Here is an 18,453-nt window from a genome sequence, read left to right on the forward strand (position 1 = left end):
ATTGACTTGTCAGAAGCCATCTACGGAGGCTTATCTTCTAGTCCAGATAAGCTCAAGCTTACTGCAAATGTTGCAGTTGTCAGTTTTATTTTGGTTTAGTTCATGCACTTTCAGGGGGAAGCTGATGCTGAGTGGGGAGATTCAGTGTATGTGTGTTGGAAGACTACGTGCTGAGTGAGTTCTGTAGAAAGCAACTGTATTATCTGGAATTTCTTTATAACAGTTTCACTTTATGTGCAATGGGCATCCTGCCAGTTCAATCCCTCTCGACCCATTTTTATCATCCTAACAACTAAATTAAGAGGGGACTGTGTGCACAGTAGCAGCGAAAAACCCGAACCATTGTTCTCTTTTCCACCACACTGATTGGAAATGGGGAGAAGCCAAAACCGGAAACAACAACATTCCTAAAAGTCTGGGTGTTGGCTTTATGACACATATTTCACATTGAGCCCAAATGTTAACCGCTGGCTACAAGATAACAAGCAGCCTACATGCTGTGTGACTGGCGATGGCTGCACAGCTGAGTTATAGCGATGGGGAGGAGAGACACTGAAATGAAAACAAAACCGCTGGACACACACTGAGTCCCACAAGAAGAGACACGGCGCTGCTTGTGTGAGTGTCTGCTTTTGTACATCAGTGTGTGATTATTTGTGCGAGAGCACGAGATTAAAGGCTCTTCCTCACTGCTCGCAATGTGGACCCAGGGGATCTATGGATGCCACTCCTTCCAGAGACATGGTGTACTCTCCTGTCAAGGTTGATTAGCTGGAGGACGAAACCAATTTCCTCTGTTCTCCTTTAGCCCCAGCTGTTTTTTCCCTCCCTGATACTCTCGTTCTTCTTCTGCAGCTCTCTCGGCTTTTCACTTGATTTTCCTCTTGCCCGCTAAACACGGGTGCTCTTTGCTCTCCTTCACTGCTCTCCGGGCTCAGTATATCAAAACACAGCTAAAAAACATCACAAATACTGCAAATATTTGTGATTTTATGATCTCCAAGCTGTAAGTAGTTAGATGGACGTAGAAGTGTTTCAGCTGTTGTTTTAAGACACTGTTTTCATTAAGAAAAAGGTGTTTTTTGGGCAGCACATCCCTGAAAGACTTTACCCTCAAAAATACAGACCATAACATCTTCACTGTTTATTTTAATAAAGTGGTGGTTTCTAAATAATCAAATGTGTCACAATCTGCTGTGACCTTCAGGGGCTTTTGTGTCTTCATGTGAGTTTTCAAATCGGTTTAATATGCTATACACTTATGTCTTTTTCTTTTATCCCTCATATGGTTCCAGCTCTTATCTTTGCACACATGATTTTGCTTTGCAAGAACTGTTCCTTTTAAATGAAGTGAATACATACATTGCTTGCAATGTCTTCACTTTGATTCTCTTTGTATTCTTTATTTCTTCCATTTTTGTGAGCATATTTTTCTCAGTTTTCTCTGTTCTCAGGATTTGAGAGATCATTTGAGTTAAAACACTGCATTATTTTGTCTTGAGTGTAGTATTTCCAAGTGGTTCTGGGTTTTGGTATCAATATTTATCATTCATTGTTTGATAGCTTTGATTTGCTTGTTTGATTGTGTTAGTTCCTCTGTCCTTGTCCTAGTCTCGCCTTTGTGTCTTGTGCTCAGCATCTCCTGTGGAAGTCAGTCTTGTTTCCATGTTTGCTTACCTTTCTGTTTCCCCAGTCTTATCCCAATGTAGTTCTGTCAAGTTCATATGTCTTAGTCCTGGTCTCAGTGTTACTTCCTGTTTTTTTTAATCCCTCGTCATGTGTGCACTATGTTCACTTTTGTTTCCCTGTCTCTTTAGTTAGACTTTCTTCAGCTGTGTGTCCAGGTGTATCCACTCTAATATCCTCCTGAGCGTTCATACCCTGTATAAAATCAAGCAGCAAGTCATGCAGTCTGGCTTTGCAAACATACGTGACAGAATGGGATTTTCTAAGAGGTCACTGAACAGAATTCCACCATTGCAAGAAGTCAGCTTGTGAAATTTCTTCACTCCGATATTCCATGATGAACTGTAACTGGTATTAATGCAAAGTGGAAGCAGCCATGGCAACTCCATCACCAAGTGGCAGAAAGTTACAGTACACTGCCTTACAAACTATGGAGTACATGGTGTGCAGAGAAACCAAATGTTGTGGCATCTCCATTCACACCAGTGGACCTTGTTTTTTTACAGCAATGGCGGATCAGCCTTGCAATAATCATGGAAGTGAGCAACATACACTAGCCGTGCCATAGAGATATAACAGCACAGAGATTGAGATGTTCTTTTTAAAGGTAAGATGTTATAGTAAAACTCCATGCTATCAAAACATCCAGATAAAATTAACTTGTGCCATACACCGCATGCCCAATATATTCGTAGGTTATTTTCAAATATATTAGATTTGAGATTTGGGTACTGTAAATACATAACAGACTACTACTAATAATGGACTGCATTTACCCTCAAAGCGCTTTACAATTCCACTATTCATTCACTCTCACATTCCCACACTGGTGGTGGGAAGCTACAGTTGTAGCTACAGCTGACCGACTACAGCTCATTCGGCCCCATTCTGCCAACCTAGTCCAATATTGTCGGCTCACGCTGGCAGAGCCTTTTATGATGTGGTTGGTCGAGCAAAGGTCAGCTCCACAATAATTGACCGTGAAGAAGGAAGCATTTTCTCTGCCTTTTCCTTGTCTCCCTTCAGCTCCCTTTCTGCCTGAGATCTCTATTTGCAGTGTTCAATAATCTCAGTGTAAAGCACAGGATGTTGAAATTAAGTCTGCCCTGGGGCAGACTGACAGACGCAAGGCTGCCATATCGCTCCATCGGTCCCTCTAACCATCACCAGTAGGTGGTAGCTTCCCAAGTTCCCAACCCTCTGAACCACGGTCACCACGTCTAGGTTACTGTTAGCAGGACATAACTAGAGATGGGCAGTAATGCGTTACTGTAATCTGATTACTTTTTTCAGGTAACGAGTAAAGTAAGGGATTACTATTGCAAAAACAGTAATTAGATTACCGTTACTTTCCCGTAGGAACGCTGCGTTACTGCGTTTCTAAAACCGTGATTTTTTTGCGAGAATGTCTCATGACAGTGACGTAAGCGAGTGTGACGTTTGTAACAACAGCTGTGTGCAGATCAACAATGGATCATATATCGAGTGCAGGAGAGAGTATGAGCGTGCAGCGTTTAAAGCGTGGAAGTACTGACCTTACTTTGAGTTTGATTCCATAAAAAGTGACAAAAACATTAGCGTCCGCTGTGCGTGGGAAGAAAACTTCTTTTTACAGCAAAAAACCCCCCTAAACTTCCAAGCAAGCTCCGGGAGTGCGCTGCCACGTAATGGGAAACTCACAGAGAAACTCCCGGATTCTTCCACTGACCGCTGCGGCACACCTGCACCAGGGTAAACCTCCGCCTACCCCACTCCTGCTTTACAGGTGAAAATAGAGCGACAGGACCGCTAGTCTTTGATGTTATTTATTTTCTGCTGTGTTTTACTTGCATCTATTTGAAAGAGTGAGTGGTAACACAAAAAATATTTTATTTTATGTGCTGGAATGTGCAGAAAATAGGTTTAAATGTTAAACTAATTTCTTCCAGTCAGAGAATGTTGCATATGATTAAATTTTTTGCTTGATGCATAAAGTTAAAAGAAAACTAATAAAACAAGTTTTAAAAAGAGACTTTTCCATTTGATTACATTTTGTATGATGGATTATGTAGAAAAAGTAGAATTGGGCTGAAAGATCTATCGCTTTATCACCTATTCAGGTTGTAAATCGTGTTTCTAAAAAGTAACTAAGTAACTAAGTAATTAATTACTTTTGAAAATAAGTAATCAGTAAAGTAACGGGATTACTTTTTTGGGGAAGTAATCGATAAGTAGTTACTGATTACTTTTTTCAAGTAACTTGACCAACACTGGACATAACTGTAGTCACAGTCTGTTGTTTGTATATTCTGTTATTTTAATGCCAATTTACCCGATGTTACAGAATTAGAGATTCAAAGTTCTGGTCGTTTTTTTGTAGTGAAGTTGAACTTATGTTGATGTTTCATATGACAACCCAAATTCTGAACTCCTGCTGACGCAACTCTGACTTAATCAAGAGGTCTGATAGTGTGGAGATGATAGAGGACATGATAGCAGACATGAGGAAGAAGAGGAGACCCTACTGGCCAGTTTTCATCCGGGAGCTTTAAGTGGAGAGGGTGAGCAGCTTTAAATACATGGGCGTCTACATCAGTGAGGACCTCACCCGGACATTTAACAGCACACAGCTGATCAAGAGGGCTCAACAGTGACTGTATTTTCTCAGGAGCTGTGGAAGTTCGGCATTCTTCAGCTTCTGCAGCGGCATAGCTGAGAGCTTCTTGACCAGCTACATCATAGTGTGGCATGGCAACGCCAATGCTTTGGACTGCAAATGCCTGCAGAGTGTGGTGAAGACTGATAAAGAGATCATTAGGACTCCACTGCCCTCTCTGCAGTATTTACTATCGCAGAGTTCCGTCTACGGCACATACAGCTGATGTAGCATTCTGAAGTGCACAGTAATCGTAGCTTATTGCAGCTCAGATTCTTTTATTTTATTTATATTGTGTGTATGCTTCTTTAGAACTGTTGTATATAGTTTTTAAATTATGGTTTATTTTTCTTATCATTTTTATATTTTTTTCAGAAGGAAGAATCGCATTGTTCAGGAAAACACGTTTCTTTACTGTGTATGACAATAAAACTAGCTGAGCCGGTCATGTAGATGTAATGTGTAGGTGGCCTAGTACTTTTGTCCATAGTGTATCTTTATGTTATGAAATACTTGCTAATCATTTCCTAATCTACACCTAGTAACAGTGCCCTTTAACAGCTAGCCTGCTGGCTTAATCTCCTCCTTAAATCCAACCAAGGGTAGTGGCTTTGGCCGTAGTAACTCAAGTCAGTGCTTGTGATTCCACCAGAATCCCTGCAGCACATTTCAGAAAAGTCCCAGGAGGAGAAGTTGTGTTGCAAAAAGTACATGTCCATTCTCCTTTTGAACAAAATTTGCCTCATACTGCATGGAGCAGATGAGGAGGGCAGGAAGTCAGACAGAGGAGCATTTTGAATTTTGAAAACAAAAGACTTGAAGCTATGCAAAAAGACACAATAAAACTGTGCACAGAGACAAACACCCAGTGCATTCCCAGTCTTATTCACCAGCAGCACAAACTTGCCACTGTCATTCTTTGCTCCTTTACCGCACTGCCAACCTGTTTTGGTAGCAGTCTGTCTGGGAAGCTGCCTTCAGTCGACCCTTGGCTCTCTCTCTGTGCCATCTGCACCTCAAAGACTTTTACAAAAAGCCTTTAAAACCACCTCCTCACCCCGTGCTCTGCTTCTGGCTGCTTTTTATTTTTTTAAAAGCTCTAAAGCTTGGCATAAAACCAACGGCAACCATCTTTGTTGTCTTACATCTGGCCATTAAAATCAACGGTAAAGCTTATTGCCAAGTAATAGCAGCGGCATTCTTTCTTCCCAATGGAAGCTGATTCAGTCCCTGGATTCAAAGTAGAGATTTGTCTAAATTGAGATTTTGTATGGACAGCATTTTTTTTGCAGTTCCTACAAATCAAATTTCATGCACACTTGATGGTCTGGGCTTACCACATCACTAACAGTCTTGTGCATGCCACTGAAACTGACTACTCTTGCTGTGGGGAAACAACAAGAGTTTTTCCGGTGCATTTGTGTCTCTCTCGTGCAGACACACACACACACACACACACACACACACACACACACACACACACACACACACACACACACACACACACACACACACACACATACCAAAAAACGAAAGAAAGAGCAGAGTGCAGATAAACAGTGAGATAAAAGTGAATAAACACTGTTGTATTTGTGCGTGCGCATGCATGCATTAAGAGACTGTGTACCCATAGCCCGGTTTGAGCAAGATTTAAAAAGAGATTTTGGGAAAATGATTTGCAGGTTCAGGCAGTGAGTGTCCATTACACACAGGCATTGAACTCAGCAAATGTATTGATTGCCAAAATATTAGCTAATGAAGCTCAGTCGGCCCCATTCTGCCAACCTAGTCCAATATTGTCGGCTCACGCCGGCAGAGCCTTTTATGATGTGGTTGGTCGAGCAAAGGTCAGCTCACACAATAATTGACCGTGAAGAAGGAAGCATTTTCTCTGCCTTTTCCTTGTCTCCCTTCAGCTCCCTTTCTACCTGAGATCTCTATTTGCACTGTTGAATAATCTCAGTGTGAAGCACAGGATGTCGAAATTTAAAAAAAAAGTAATCTGTAACATTTTCAGAGCACTGTTGAAACAAAAGAGACAACCTACGCCCAGTTCTTTTTATTTAGCACAAAGCCACTCCAAATACTGTCAAAAATGGAGCATTCATTTAATTTATTAAAGGAAGTGATGAAAATGATCTTGAACACCAAACCCCATTACGCAAGGACAGACAAAAGATAAGAACTCCCCCTTCAGAAACTCAAATTGTGTCAACAGAATCATCAGATGTATAATGCCACGTTACAGCTCGCGCTGTTTGACTGGCAGGTCACCACCAGCGCCGTAGGAGTCAAGGGCACGCAACGGGGCAACTATTGTTCTTTAAGCAGAAAAGGACCTCATCACGCAGCAGGAGGAGAGCATAAACAGTCACGTCAGGCTCACTGAGATCACATTAGAATGATTGGAAAGGAAGACGCTGCCTTCAAGGCTCTGGGCTGTGACTCTGTCAGATGTGAGGTGTTAACATAGCTGTGAGGTGCTCTTTGAAACGAGTGTACATTTCATGGAAATCAGCGACTACACTGAAACTGTTCGTATGTGAGCCAGGCTTTGTGGTGAAATGCACAACTGCGTGTGTGCAGTTTTAACCGCAGCAATTAACAACATGCTGCTTATGCGAGTTAAAGCAAGCTAACCTTTAACTGCGGCTTATTTTTGGTGATCCAATCACACCTGCGGTAAAAATATACTTTTTCCATGATTTTTTTTCTCTTCTCCTTCCATAAGCACACTGGATCTGGAGCATTGTTACAATCCGAACATGTTGCTTTGTTGATTTGTTAATCAACAAAAGGAGGACAAAAACATTATGCTGCTCATGCGGGCTGATTTTTTTTGCAGAAACACAGGGATCAGGAAAAAAAGACTCCTCCCCTCACCTCCTCCGCTGTCCTTCTCTTCTTCCTCGATGCTGTTTTTGATGCTGTCGTACTCCTCATCTATGTTCTGGTTGCCTCGGATCTGACTGAGCACGCGGCGGGCCTTCTGGGTCAGCCCACGCTGAATTAACCAGCGAGGGCTCTCTGGCAGGAAGAGGAATCCCATGAATTGGAGCACAGCGGGGAGCACAGACAGACCCAACATGTACCTGCGAGAGGAGAGAAGGAACACATGGAGTGAGACTAATTATGATCACAGAAATGCTGTTTTTAGTTTTGTTTGTTTGTTAGCTTTTGACTAATGAAGGGTTTGAAAGGTTGAAAAGGTTTGATGTGCAAAATTCAACTGCATATGCAAGAACAATCAGGTTTCAGCAACGCTCCCCTGCATTCACTTTATGCTGACAAGTTCAGCTAGCAACACGTGGTTTACTTCATTAAAATTAAACACTGGGGAAAATGTCAAGGCTTTTTTCAGATTCCTCTGCTTAAAATAACCTTAACATGTACATTAAGCATTTAGATTAATCGCTGCACATTAGAGATAAAGTTCCACTTGCTAGAAGCCTTGCTTGAGAAAGAAAATCAAAACAATAAAGCGTCACTGTCTAATATCACTGCATAATTAGTTTACCCTAGCAAAGGCACACTATGCTGCACTGAAGTGTAAAAAACTGCAGGATTGCTCTGCAAGCATAACATGTTATGTGCCAGTAAGGCAAAGAATAGGAGGATATAAGAAAAGTAAAAGGGTAAAAGGAGGCTGTAATAATGACAAATTGCTAGAGACTGCAGTAAACAGCCAGAAGTACAAGGTTTTTCTTCTTCTGCGAAGGCAACGACATCAATCTGAGAACATCTGTAATCTTAACTCAATCGGTTTTCCATTATCATTATGAATCACACAAATCTAAGGCTCGCCGAACAATCTCCTTTGTGTCTATCAGAACTGCAGCCGAGGCAAATCCTTTCAAAACGACCAATTCTTATCAACAGTATCTCGCAGCTCGCCGCTCAAAGACTCAGAAGACCGCGAAGCTGCATTCAGCGTGACACGAGGAAAGGACGCGAACAGAAGAAAGAGAAAACAAGAGTATCGCTCCAATAAACAGCACAGCTGCTCCCAGTAAATGCTAAAGACTGACCCGTGCTTGTGTTGACATTTTGAATGAGGGTTTGAGCCGGAATGAAAAGATTTTCTGGCATTTCATACGCTAAGAAGCCAAAAAAGAGACGATGCTATCACATCTGATTATATGACTATCATTAACGAAGGCGGCATTGTTTACATCCTGTGAGAAGTGTAAAAGTTCTGCTTCTGTATTCTTTTTTCTGTTGAGATACAAATTGCGGTGTGGAAGGTGCTATAACACATTTTGCGTGCAGTGAAAGGTGGAGCTTGGATGTAGCTTTGGGGTTTGAAGAGTGAATTCCTTAACCCTGTATTTTTTTTTAAATGGCCACTAGAATGGTTGGAAAAGTAGGGGAAAACTGGGAAAACTGACCTTGGACTGAGTTTCAGGAATGAGCGTTATTATTGGCTGACAACTTGTGAATGTCGAGTGTTTCAAACGATAGTTCGATAACCACTGGGGGTGAAAGGTGTATGTGAAAAGTTCATCAGTGTGTGTCTGACCTCCAACCGTCATGGCGCAGATAGCTGAAGGCTCCGTCGATGAGGCTGGCTGTGAACTGCCCCCCCGTGATGAAGAGGGTGTTAACGGTGACTAGCTGACCCCTTAGGTGGGGTGGAGAGGCCTCAGCGATGTACACGGGAACTGTCATAGAGGCAATACCTATACAGTAGAGGAAAGAGAGGGAAAGGAGATGATTAGGAGTAGGAACTATTGGCTGAAGTAGAATTTCCAAATGTCGACTTACAAGTTTATATAGCAAAATGGATAACACATTTTATCCATCCATTTTCTTCTGCATTGAAATTCATGGTCGAGGGGGGACTGAAGCATATTCCACATCTTAAAGGTGAGGGGCATGGTACACCCTGCACAAGTCACTAGTTTGCCTCAGTGCTAAAAGTCAGAGACAGCCTATTTACATTCACATTTATAACTATGGGCAATCTAGAATCACCAATTAACCTATCCCTGTGTTTTTGGACTCTGGAACGAAGCCCTAGCGGCTAGTGAGCACTCATGCAGACCCAGGGAGAACATGCAAACTTAAAGGTCCTAGGCAGGATTCAAACCCAAGGAACTGAGTTGGTCATGCTCAGTCATCGAGGTAAGGAAATCCCAGGAAGTTGATTCTGTTCATTTAGACTTTGTTCAATCCAACCGATGACCCAAAAGTGGCACTCAAGTATCAGGAAAAACAATATTTACGCCGGTTTAACCATATTTAAAGTTAGCAGACATACCATTTCACAATCACTTTATTTCTGTGATACATTTCAGCCATTTCATTCCCACAGACATGCACACTCGAACATGGTAATTGCAGAAATAAAGCGTACATTACAGATTTTAATTAAATTTTGTGGAATCTGCAGTGGCCCTAGACTAATCATCGTGACACTAATCTGACATGTTATCGCTTTGGCTTGTTAGGACAATTTGAAAATGATTTAAACTGCAAAATAGCATTTTTTTAAATACAGTAAGCGACTTTTACAAAAACAAATGTACACACTTATTGAAGTTATTTGGGTAATGTTTGCAACGCCTACAAAAAGTTACGCTTGGTCTTCTTCAGTAAGTTTGACCATATTTGCTCAACGGTACCAACAGTGATGTCACAAAGATGTTGACGTAAATCCAAGAGACAGAAACAAGCATACTGCAGTGTCTTCCAGTGTGCTACTCACACACGGTACACAGGCTGACCACACACAAACACATACAGGGCAATGCACACTTCTACACTCTCAAAAACACAGACCAAAACGTGTGTGACTGGATGTCTGACGAGGTGCCATGAGGCTGAGGCTTTCTGCAGCTGGCTCCCCATAAGCTCTATTAATAGTCTGCCATCTACACACCCCACCCCACTCCACCCCTCGCCTCCCTACAGCCACCGCCCTGGCCTGAACGGCCGCCATGACTACGTGGCTACCCGTCGCCATGGAAACCACTTGCTGGGAAACGAGCCATGCTGTCTCCAAGCGGGCACCACACTGTGGCAGCTCTGGGAAGACAAATCAATAAGCAAGATAGGAGGAAATTTACTATGTTTTTCTTTCTCCCCCTTTTTTAAAATTAATTTGTTCACTGCTTTTTCTCAAACAAGAAGGACAAAAAAATCAGCATCTTGAGACGTTTAATAAAAGAGCACAAAACCCCAAATTACAAACTAATAAAAGCTGAACTGCAAGAGAAACTGTGGTTTAATGTCAGATTGGAAATCCGTGTGCGTGATTGGGGGATGGGCACGCCAAAACACACGTGGAAACACTCCGCTCTGCTCTCACACAACCTCGAACTGCAAACACACCCTAAGGATTTAGAGTCAAGTCTTTATCTTTGTTATGGCTAAAAAAAGGATTACCATCTGATGACGGAAATCCGAGATCCAGAACACCCCCTGAAATCGAATCAAGTGCTCTTTGGCAATGAAGCCTGTCTGCTCAGCCCAATTTAATAGAAATGCATTTATAAGCCTTGGAGAGGTCCTGCCGAAAGATGAATGCAAGACAAACCCTATCGCGTCCACGGGTTACACTAAAGTTAGGATTCTGAAACTTTGCCTTGTGTAACTCAGCATAACCATAAATATCTGGGGGAAAAAGCATAGATGTGTGTACTGCCGTTCCCTATAGCTTTAGCATTCAGTTGTTACGGTCCCTGTCTGATCTTCAGGAGCATTAGCATCACGCTCTGCTGCACCTTTAGCCAAAGCCTTTGTGTTATCCTCTCTTCTGGACATTAAATTAGGAAAACAAAGAAAAAATGTGACAAAAAAACCCCTCTGTCATTCTAACAGAGCTGTTCAGCAGGGAGAGTTCATCTAGGCTTTAGCAGGGCTTAGAAGTAAAAGTCTTTATTTATCGTTGGCTCACTAACTAATAGCCGGAACCTTTCCACACTAAAATAGACATGTAAATCCCATCAGTGTTAAAGACATAGAACTGAGCCTGTCTAATGACTATTACTCTCCGTGTACTTGAACTGTGCTGCTAGGAGGCTTTTAATAAAACTGATGGAACATCCAGCAACTTAAAACAGTGGCATTGAGCCATCTCACATACAGAAACTACTGCAGAGTCTCCTGGGAATTGTAGTTTTAAAGTCATCTAAACCCAAAAAGAAACAAAGTCACAAATGACCAAAGCGGTTTGTCTGCTTCAATTCCTCTTCTGTTGCGTGTGCTAGCCTCATGCACACCTCCCATCATTCTACCTGTTTTAGCCTTATGCATCACTACCATATCTCCGTCCAAGTCCCGCCTGCTGCTATAGCCCGCCATATGCCTGCCGGCGAGATACAACAGCTGATGTTGTTACATTTAGTGAGCAATGAATCATGTCCATTTCACATGCTGCTGCAGGTGGTGACGGGGAAAATATGTTAGAGCCCATCTGAGCATACAGGCCAGGAAAAAGGTTAAATAGTGTACCGATTCGCTTCGGCTTATCCGTCATCTGTGATTAAATATTTTTGACTTTGAGTCTCTGGAGTCCAACATCGCAGTGACTTTTTCTGTTTATTAGTGTACAACATGCCTTTCTTTCATTAATGCACAGAAAGATGATTTGGAAATTGTTTAATATACTAGTGTAAATATGAAAACAGTTATATCTTCTTCTTTTTTAATATACGTTGAATTTCACACCTATAGTTTAGGGCCGCCTTTGTCATATTTTTCTTTACATGACGAGCCAAATGTTTACACTGGGTGCATTTATTTTATTTACATGAAAGAGTCTCAACTTGGGTTTGTAATTAACTGAACACTTACATCTGTTTTCTGAGGTGATCCTGAGACCAGTGAGTTGTAAATGTTCTCTGTGTCTTACGCTCTAATAGTTTAGCTCATGATAAATGGATTTTATTTTTTAACACATTTTTAATCTCATCTATCACTCAGAGCACTTTTTACACTGCAAGCTGCATCCACAGACACTTTTGAATGCGTTGATCCATTAGAGGGTAACTGGGTTTGAGTACCTTGACCAAGGACACCTCAGCATAGGGTTGCTGGAGCTGGGGAACAAACCAACGACCTTCTGAAAAGCAGATAACCTGTTACAAAATCTCAGTCAACAAAAACAATAAGGTTTTTGGAGCTGTACTTGAGAACTGGATAACCAGTGTGAAGTGTCTTTGACTAAAACACATAACATTACTTGTAATATTAAGTAATAAAAGCTTCTACGGTTGGGTGGCACGGCGGTTAGCACTGTTGCCTCACAGCAAGAAGGTCCTGAGTTCAGTTCCACCATCAGGGCGGGGTCTTTCTGTGTGGAGTTTGTATGTTCTCCCCGTGTTTGCGTGGGTTCTCCATGGGTACTTCGGCTTCTCCCCACAGTCCAAAGACATGCAGTTAGTGGGGAAAGGTTAACTGGAAACTCTAAATTGCCCATAGATGTGAATGCTTGTGTATATGTGTTAGCCCTGCGACAGTATGGCGACCTGTCCAGGGTGTACACTGCCTCTTGCCAAAGATGGCTGGGATAGGCTCCAGCACCCCCATGAAAAGGATAAACGTAAGCGAATGGATGGAACTTCTATGGTTGACTTCCACATTGTCAAACGTGTATGATAGCTATTGCATCCACCTGTGAATGATTTCCCTCTAATGTTAGGTTATCTGTTGCACACTGTGCTTGCAGGATTTCTCTGAATTTCCTGAAATGATTCTATATACCTCTGCATTTTGACATCGATAAACTGTTTGAACTGTTTGTCCTATCAGTCTTTCACAGAGTTTTCCCACCCTACAGACACTTCTAGGACGACGTTCCGGGACGCTCCACATCATGTTACTGACCTGCTCTCAGTTAACTTGTTGTGAGATGTTCAACCAGATGCTTTGTTAATGGTACTTTTTTCAGTCTGTGCTCCTGACTCAGTTGAACTGATATCAATTTAAAATTAAAAGAATAAACACTATTTTTATTATTCTTAATAACATATAGGTCAAAATATAGAAGAGATTTGCAATTAATTTTCCATTTATTTGCACTGAAATCAGCATTCCATTTTAAAGATCATGATTGTATGTTAAATCTAACTGGATCCAATAAAATACGGATTGGAAAACCAAGCTTTGTTCCTTCACTCCTTACCCAGGAAATAGATCCCTCTGCCATACAGAAGACCAGCTAATTCAGGGAGATAATATATTTACTTTCAGAATCATATTTCAAATGGATTATGTAAATTATAATTTTATCTAGAAAACTATAGATTAGACAAAATTACTGAGCCACACCTGTTAATCTATGAATTCAGGTATTTTCTGTCCCATTGCAACAGGTATAAAATTATTATTGTTTTTATTATTAGTATTGTTATGATTAGGATGGCATTGTTGCAACAATGATTCCTCTGGCATTAACATCAGCATGAGAACTGTGCACTGGGAGCTTCACGGCATGAATTTCCATGTCTGAGCAGCTTCCATAAGGTTTAATGTGTAGGTGATCCATATTATGTACAGAGTCTTGCTTCCAAGATGTCTGAAGAGTAGGTTGAAAGGTTAGTATTTCCTACACCAGCTTATTCCAGGCATATGAATATACAATATTTGTCTTTAAAAACTAACACAGGTTGTTGTGTGTCAGCCTCTCTCTGCATCAGTATCACTGTTTTAGAGCACACATACTTAAAAAAAGAAGTGACAGGATATGAGTAATGTCAAGTATTCGTATTCCTTTATAATTCTCAATAGTAATAAAACTAAAAAAACAAACAAATTAACTCGTGTTATGAGTATATTTCTTTACTTGAGTGTGAGTCTCTTTACCAAGACACTTGCACTATGCTTCTTTTCTTATTAATGAGCTCTCTATTCAGCACTGAGGACAGCTCGCAACACTCACACACACAAACACACATACACAGTCTGAAGTTGCTGTCTGGGCAGGCTCAGCCTCAAAGCAGCACACTTAACAAAGGATCTGTCTGGTCTTCTAAAGGCGGGCTCTAGGCACACAGTACAAAGGCTAGGACTGAGACTTGATCAGAAGAACGAGGGAGATACTTCTTCAGAATCTCCACGACTATGATCTTGACAGACAGAACATTTTCTGGATGTGTTGTTGTTATGATGTTGTTCTTGTAATGGAAGCCGGTTTTTTAGGATCCTCTAACAGAGGATCCTTAAACATGCAAAGTAAGGGGAAGGGAAAAATCTGATACATACTTTTAAATGTGTGTAATTGTGAATTGTGATTGAACGGATTAGTGAAAGCAGGAAAAGCTGTAACCTTTCGTAATTGAATTCAGTAAAAAAAGTAACAATTTTTTGATTGGTTTCTCTAAAAGCATGTTATGGAATAATAAGACTTGTTCTGGAAGGCTTAATTCAGAAATTAGCCACTGCTAAATTTCATGCTCTGGAGAGTCAAAATGCGCAAATGTCAAGCCGAACCCAACTCATCTTTTAAAAACTTGACATTTAAGTGATGTAATTTGCACATTAAAACAATAATATGCGCATAAACAAACTTCTCATTAAGTCTACATTTAGGTTTCGCCTGGTTAGGAAGAGAATTGCGACTTAATTATATGAACCAACCAATTAATTAGCAAGCCTGCAGGTTGTAATTAAATGTTATCTCAGTGTAATTAACAGTACTATTTTTAAGCGGGCCTATCTCCTCTTTCAAAGAACAAAACATTTCAACGCTTGCAACTGCTAGATAATTTAGCCAGAAAACATAATTATACAGTCACTATGAGGGTGTCTGTGTGTCCTTTTATTTGTGCATGTTTTTTTGTCTGTGTGTGAGGCATTGGATTATGACTAACTAAGCCAGCATGCATCAGAGGCTTAAGGCAGAAAAGAAACATTTTTATGGCTCTTTGTTGAACAAATGGAAATGCATTGTCTTGGGGCAAGCTCTCCACTGATTGGTTAAATCTGACAAATGGAAAAGTTTTGAAAATGGAAAGTTTTTCGCAGATTAAATTTTTAATGACCTACCTTGTCCTTGAAAATGTAAAAAGAAAAGAGGGAAAACTTAGATCGCTTCCTTCGTGATCGTGGGGATGTCTTCTAGCATGTTAACATGAGCGTTGTTAGCTGTAACGTTACTCTGTTTTGGAAGCATTGTTCGCTCACCGATGCCTACAGCTGTTGGTTGCTTCACTGTAGGGCAGAGGTCTCCAACTCCAGTCCTCAAGAGTTACTTTACTGCAGCTTTTAAATAGATCCTTGTTCCAACACAGCTGAATCAAATGAATGGCTTGTTAGCAGGCCTTTGCCAAACCTGATGGCATGCTGAAGAGGTGATTCAACCATTTGATTCAGCTGTGTTGGAGTAGGGATGCATCTAAAAGCTGCAGGACAATAGCTCTCAAGGACTGGAGTTGGAGACCCCTGATAAAGGGTGAACTGAGGATAGAGCTGAATAATTCCCCCAATATATCATAAACTTTTAGGACATCATGTTAAACATGTGTACTCAGTTGGATGCTTCCTCTTTGCCCCTGTCAAAAGTGGGCAAAGTTTGCCCACTTTTATTGAAGAGGGTACAACTTTAACTGAGTTTTACTGATAAAACTGATAAAAGCAATTGCCCCTCTCAGTTGGAGCATGGAGGACGGAGCATTCACGATTTGCTCTCTGAGGTTTTAGCCATAATCCAACCATACCGTCATCCAACCTTTACTAAAAAGAGACATTTTTAAGAACAAGAAGTCTATATGGAGCTGCAAAGCATATTCGAGTTGTAGTGCCAACCTATTTAACCCGCTGAGCTCCAAGTCAGCCTCTGTGAAAACCTAACCCAAACCGTAAGTATCATCAAATAATTTAGAGACTTTGAAGAAATCTCTGTGCAGAACAAGGAACAAGGCAAATCATATACTGGAGAAGAAAGACCAGCTGGCTCTTTATGAGCACTCAGTTTAAAAGCTGTAATCTCTGATGGTGTGATGGTGCTTTACTAAACTTTAATTTAAGTTTAATAGCTTAAACAAAAATGAGAACATCTGAAGTTGTTGGTGATGAAACCAAACTGTTTTGCCCCCACACAGTTAAATTCTCAGTTTTTCTCCTTTACTTTTATTTTTTGGATTTGTAATGCATAGCTCGGGGGATAAGCCAACTATGTGTCTATATCCATGATGGCCAATTGAATTTATCCTCCTAGGACCTGGCGTCCACATATGTGGACATCACATTTTGGGTTATTTAGACTAAAATACTCAATTTTGCTCTACATGGGCATCAAAATTTTAAATGAATATCCTCATATGTGGCTCTCATTTTTCTTAAAAACAAAAATAAGGTTAAAAAAAAAATCTGGTAATTCTTTGTTTTTACATTCATCGGGCCCAAATATCAAAGAGAAATTAAAAAAGCATGTCGTGGAAGAGTTTGGGTCTTAGGCAAATTAAGAGGATAATTTTCATATTCACCAAATGTTGTTTTCAAAGCCACAGAGAGCCACTGGTGACGGCAAAAGAGCTGCATGTAACAGCTCTAGACTTCCTCTAGGCTTTTTTTTTTTTAATGAAAATTTTTTCTGATGTTTTGATTTTGAATTATGATTTTTTTTTTTTTGGCTCCCTGACTACCAAAACTTCAGAGAACAATTTGATAAAAGCAGAAATATTGACTGCCTGGTCAATGTCAGGGTTAGTGCTATCTATCTATCTATCTATCTATCTATCTATCTATCTATCTATCTATCTATCTATCGGAAATTATGGTTTGGATGTGGATAACTGTTTGACTGAATTTGAAAATACTAAATCAAATAATAAATTAGAGTTAATCCCGCAAGTCTGGCTCAACATTGTCTGTCTGCTTGCGCAAGCACCAGCTCATATCGCACAACAGTCGATGTGCTTAGGCAAAGGTCAGCTCAACAATAACCAGGTTTATGTGTAGAAATACAAGAAGGCATGGCATGGCGGTGTATGGCCTTTCCTGGTTTGACAAACAGCTCTGATGACCTTTCCGGTGAGTCCTGTTCAAAAACGCTCAACAGTTGGCTTTTCTGAGAACTGACATTCGTGTTAATGTGCAGGTGATCGGACTGGGCCAGAAAAATTGCATGCAAAACAGGTTGCCTCATTAGCGTCTCCACCTTCAGTTTGCCTCATTATCTTTGAGTGTCTGGCTCACGCGTGCTTGGTTAATGGAGATCTCTGTATGGTAAAAATGTAACAGCACAAAAGGGAGGGGATACTTATGATGTAACAGCTGAAATGACCCATGTGATTAGTTCTCTCCCTCATAAGAGCAATCAGAGCTTGTTCAGTTAATGATAGTGTGCAGCTGACACTTTAGCAGTCTCTGTATTTCATGCATTTCTTTGCTGTTTTCATCACTTTATCTTAAAATCTCTGAAAACAATTATTGCTTTTCCCTCAGTTTTTATTACTTTTGTTTCTAAAAAAAACAACTCCAACTCAATAAATTCCTTTAGATTCGCATCAGTGTTACGACTGCTTGTGTTAATATCACAGTATATTTATAGACTGGTATTTCACTCTAGGTGTTTACAGCGGCTGACTGCCCATTACCTATGTGTATTAGGGATGGGCTAATGTATTGATACGGCAATACACAGCAAAATATCACTCCAATTATAAACAAATGACACAAAATATAAATAATGTCTTCTTTTCTTTTTCTTTAGTTATTTTTTTGTATTCAGTGACAAACAGATCAAGGTTTGACCCAGATGATTGTCTTGCAATCTATTATTATTGCATATCATTGTATCACAGTGCCATTTTGCTGATAATAATAATAATAATAATGATAATCAGGCTTTAATTTGAACGTATTAACATATTACTGCGATATAAAAAACACAAATAAAATGTAAAACCGAAGGAAAATAATGATTATAATAAAATAACCTAATATGTTTAAAACAGAATAGAAAGAAGCATGAGCTGATTTAACCACTAGTTAGTAACGATTAATTATTATTTTTACTTTCTGTTTATGTCCTACCCAATCATAAATCCTCCATACAGTTTGCTACATATATTTGGCTTTGTAGCTCGAATAACAAACCAAGACACGTATGTACTTACAGGTATATACTAGGGGTGCAACGATACTCGTATCGATATTGAACCGTTCGATACAGTGCTTTCGGTTCG

General features: G+C 40.4%; 1 protein-coding gene across 1 annotated transcript in view; it reads right to left on the minus strand.

The window, feature by feature from the left end:
• slc2a13a (solute carrier family 2 member 13a) overlaps positions 1-18,453 on the minus strand; it is an 89,642-nt gene that overhangs the window by 63,908 nt on the left and 7,281 nt on the right. The window contains exons 2-3 of the mRNA XM_026146073.2: positions 8,841-9,000; positions 7,205-7,413 (exon numbers count right to left, since the gene is read on the minus strand). Of these exons, the coding sequence (XP_026001858.1) occupies positions 7,205-7,413; positions 8,841-9,000 (369 nt within the window). The remainder of the gene's footprint in view (positions 1-7,204; positions 7,414-8,840; positions 9,001-18,453) is intronic.

The sequence above is a fragment of the Astatotilapia calliptera genome, chromosome 17 (genome assembly GCF_964374335.1).
Source record: "Astatotilapia calliptera chromosome 17, fAstCal68.1, whole genome shotgun sequence".
NCBI lineage: Eukaryota > Metazoa > Chordata > Actinopteri > Cichliformes > Cichlidae > Astatotilapia > Astatotilapia calliptera.